The sequence below is a fragment of the Chiloscyllium plagiosum genome, chromosome 24 (assembly GCF_004010195.1).
Source record: "Chiloscyllium plagiosum isolate BGI_BamShark_2017 chromosome 24, ASM401019v2, whole genome shotgun sequence".
Lineage (NCBI taxonomy): Eukaryota > Metazoa > Chordata > Chondrichthyes > Orectolobiformes > Hemiscylliidae > Chiloscyllium > Chiloscyllium plagiosum.
The window spans coordinates 45,484,394-45,487,855 of NC_057733.1; the positions used below are offsets into that span (position 1 = coordinate 45,484,394).

General features: G+C 41.9%; 1 protein-coding gene across 1 annotated transcript in view; it reads left to right on the top strand.

Annotated features, from left to right (window-relative positions):
• The window catches only part of chmp6b (charged multivesicular body protein 6b), a 39,879-nt gene that overhangs the window by 11,669 nt on the left and 24,748 nt on the right, over positions 1 to 3,462 (top strand). The window contains exon 2 of the mRNA XM_043714964.1: positions 397 to 506. Within this exon, the coding sequence (XP_043570899.1) occupies positions 397 to 506 (110 nt within the window). The remainder of the gene's footprint in view (positions 1 to 396; positions 507 to 3,462) is intronic.

Consider the following 3,462-nt stretch of genomic DNA (forward strand, 5'->3'; position numbering starts at 1 on the left):
AACACCCCATCCCCACCACACACACAGACACGCCACAAATACCCCATCCCCACCACACACGCAGACACGCCACAAATACCCCATCCCCACCACACACACATGCCACAAACACCCCATCCCCACCACACACACACGCCACAAACACCCCATCCACACCACACACACACACGCCATTAACACACCCCACTGAAACCTCCCACCCCTATGTATACCACCCCAACCTCCACACACACCACTCCCCATACAAACGACAAATGCCCCACACCCCGGCAAAATAATACTATGCTAAATATTTCACCATGTGGTGTGCAAATCCTTCTTCAAATTAGTTGGTGATATGTTGATCTAAGGATTTTTTAAAATTGTACTCCAATTCTTTGCGTTTTGTTTCTCCAGCAACTAAAGCAGCAACGTGACCAGTTGAAACAGTACCAGAAGAAGATTGCTATTCAACTTGAGAAGGAGCGGGAAATAGCCCGACAGCTGCTGCGTGGTGGTAAGAAAGAGTAGGTATCACAGATGTTATGTAAACGTGTGAAATTGTCACACTTTCTTTTTTTAAAATATATTTTTATTTAAAAGCTAGATTTTTTTAAATATTACAACAAATACAAAATAATATAATTCAAAACAATACAGGAAAGAACACCAAAAAAATTTTAAAAACCCAAACTGTCCTCTTGAACAAATGTATAAATATATAAAAATATATTTTTAAAAACCCCAACTAACTACTTAATGAAATAAGTAATAACTAATAACAAACTAATAAATAATAATAATAATACAGCTCAGCAAAACAAAATGCTAACTCTCGAATATAGAGAACATTAATTTTCACATATTCACATGTTTGCAGTTCCCCTCTCTGGATATTGGACTCGTAAAGCACAACCATTATGGCTATATAAAAGCTCTTATTAGTGTGGCAGACGAATCTGTGTCTGGGTAGTCCAAAAGAGGCCGCCATGTTTTAGAGAAATTCTCAGTTTTCCGGTGTACCATGCTTGTAAGAAAATCCAAGGGGATATGCTCCATAACAATCTTATGCCAACTCGATAAGCCCGGGGAATTTTCAGACACCCCAGCCTAACAAGATATTCTTTCTAGCTCTAAAAGTGAGGATGTTGAAAAGTTTTTTCCTTAATGCACCTCTACAGGGAATACATTGGGAAGGCCAAAAAGAAGAGAGGTCGGGTCCCTCTCCACCCTTACACCCAAAATCCCCTCCATTGCACCTGCCACAGCGCTTCAGTATGTTTGAAGCCTGCAACAGGACCAGAGACAAGTAAGAGTGCCTGTACTAACTCTAAACTTTGGGTATGTTGAAGATATCCTTGGTTTAAATTTTGACAAACAATCCAGAGCCAAGTGGACACTGGAGAATCTTCAACTGTAAAGCATGGGCCCTATTGCAAATTGATATCTTTCTTGCATTTTCCCAAATATCTTCCGATGCCTCTGAGGAGACCTCAACATCTAGCTCTCTCTCCCACACTCTGCAAAGTCGACCGAACTCATCTGAGGGGGGGCGCCCCCAACTGATGATGTAAAGTGCTAAGTGTACTCTTAGCACTGAGCACCCTCCTCTCTGTCAGATTTGTAGGGATCAGTCAAAAGTGTAGTCTATTTTTTTGAATAAAATGCCTAACTTGAAAAAAACAAAAGAGGCCCCTGCGAGATAGCTCGTATTTCCACACTAACTGATCAAATGACATCATTGTGTCTCCCTCAAATAAATCACCCATGCAAGACACACTCCTAGCTGCTCAATGTTTGATTCCTGAATCCACCATCTCCACTTGAAAAGCTGGCGTATCCACTATATGTGTAAGAAAAGATATTTTGCCAATACTGCCTTCTCTCTGCTGAATTGCCCTCCATGCTTTAACAGTATTGATAACTATTGGGTTATGGCAATATTCCTTAATTGTTCACATTTTGTCCAAAAACAGCAAACTAGTAAGTGGGGCACATTGTCTGAGAAGTTTCAATATCTAACAATATGGACAAAGGGTCCCCACAAGCCCAATCACTCTCATAAGATAAAAGCGAGCTTAGTTGATAGTTTTTAATGTCTGGGAGATCCACTCCTCCAGTCTGTGAGGCAATTGCAGTTTAACTAATTTAATAGGGGGCCACTTACAATGCCAAATTTAAGAGCTGAACCAGCTGTTCAGTCTCCTGAACGTTTGCTTATCAGAAATCGGGGGGAAGCATATTAAGATATTCATCTTAATAAGAGCTATCTGACCTAACCGTGAGACCGGAAGCACCTTCGATCTTTGAAGGTCTTGTTTGATTTTGTCGAATAATTGAACAAAATTAGCTTTAAACAACCGATCAAAAACTGGAGTGATTGATACGTCCAAGTAAATATCATTGTGATCACTGAAATGGGAATTGAGATTCACCCTCAAGACCTAGCACCTTCGTAAGACCACCCATAGGCATAGCCACTGATTTTGCAAAATTAATTTCGTACCCCAAAAAGGTGTCAAATGAGCTGATGAATTGTATCAGGTGAGGCACCGCAATTGCTGGATTTGACAGAAAAATGAGGACATTGTTGGCATACAATGAAATCTTATGTCATTTTGGTCCCACTTCTGGAGCCGATATATTGGGATCCCCACGAATGGCCTCTGCCAATGGTTCAATCAATGTAAAAAGAAGTGGCGAAAAGGGACAGACAGCCCTATTGGCTGCCCCTAAAAATGCTAAAATTGCTTGATCGTATCGTATTGGTGATGACCGCAGCGAGTGGATCACTGTAGAGAACCTTTATCCATCCTATAAAAACTTCGCCCAAGCCAACTGCTCGAGAGTATAAAAAAGGTACAGCCACTCAACTGTCAAATGCCTTCTCTGCATCTAGAGAAATCACCAATCCCTGTATTGACTGTTGTTGACACACTTGAATTACATTAAGCAGCCTCCTCATGTTATTGGAGGATCTGTGGCCCTTTATGAAGCCTGTCATAGAGATGTACAGCATGGAAACAGACCCTTTGGTCCAACCCGTACATGCTGACCAGATATCCCAACCCAATCTAGTGACACCTGCCAGCACCCGGCCCATATCCCTCCAAACCCTTCCTATTCATATACCCATCCAAATGCGTCTTAAATGTTGCAATTGTACCAGCCTTCACTACATCCTCTGGCAGCTCATTCCATACACATACCACCCTCTGCGTGAAAAAGTTGCCCCTTAGGTCTCTTGTATATCTTTTCCCTCTCACCCTAAACCTATGCCCTCTAGTTCTGGACTCCCCGACCCCAGAGAAAAGACTTTGCCTATTTATCCTATCCACGCCCCTCATAATTTTGTAAACCTATATAAGGTCACCCCTCAGCCTCCAACGCTCCAGCCTGTTCAGCCTCTCCCTGTAGCTCAGATCCTCCAACCCTGGCAACATCCTTGTAAATCTTATCTGAACCCTTTCAAGTTTCACAACA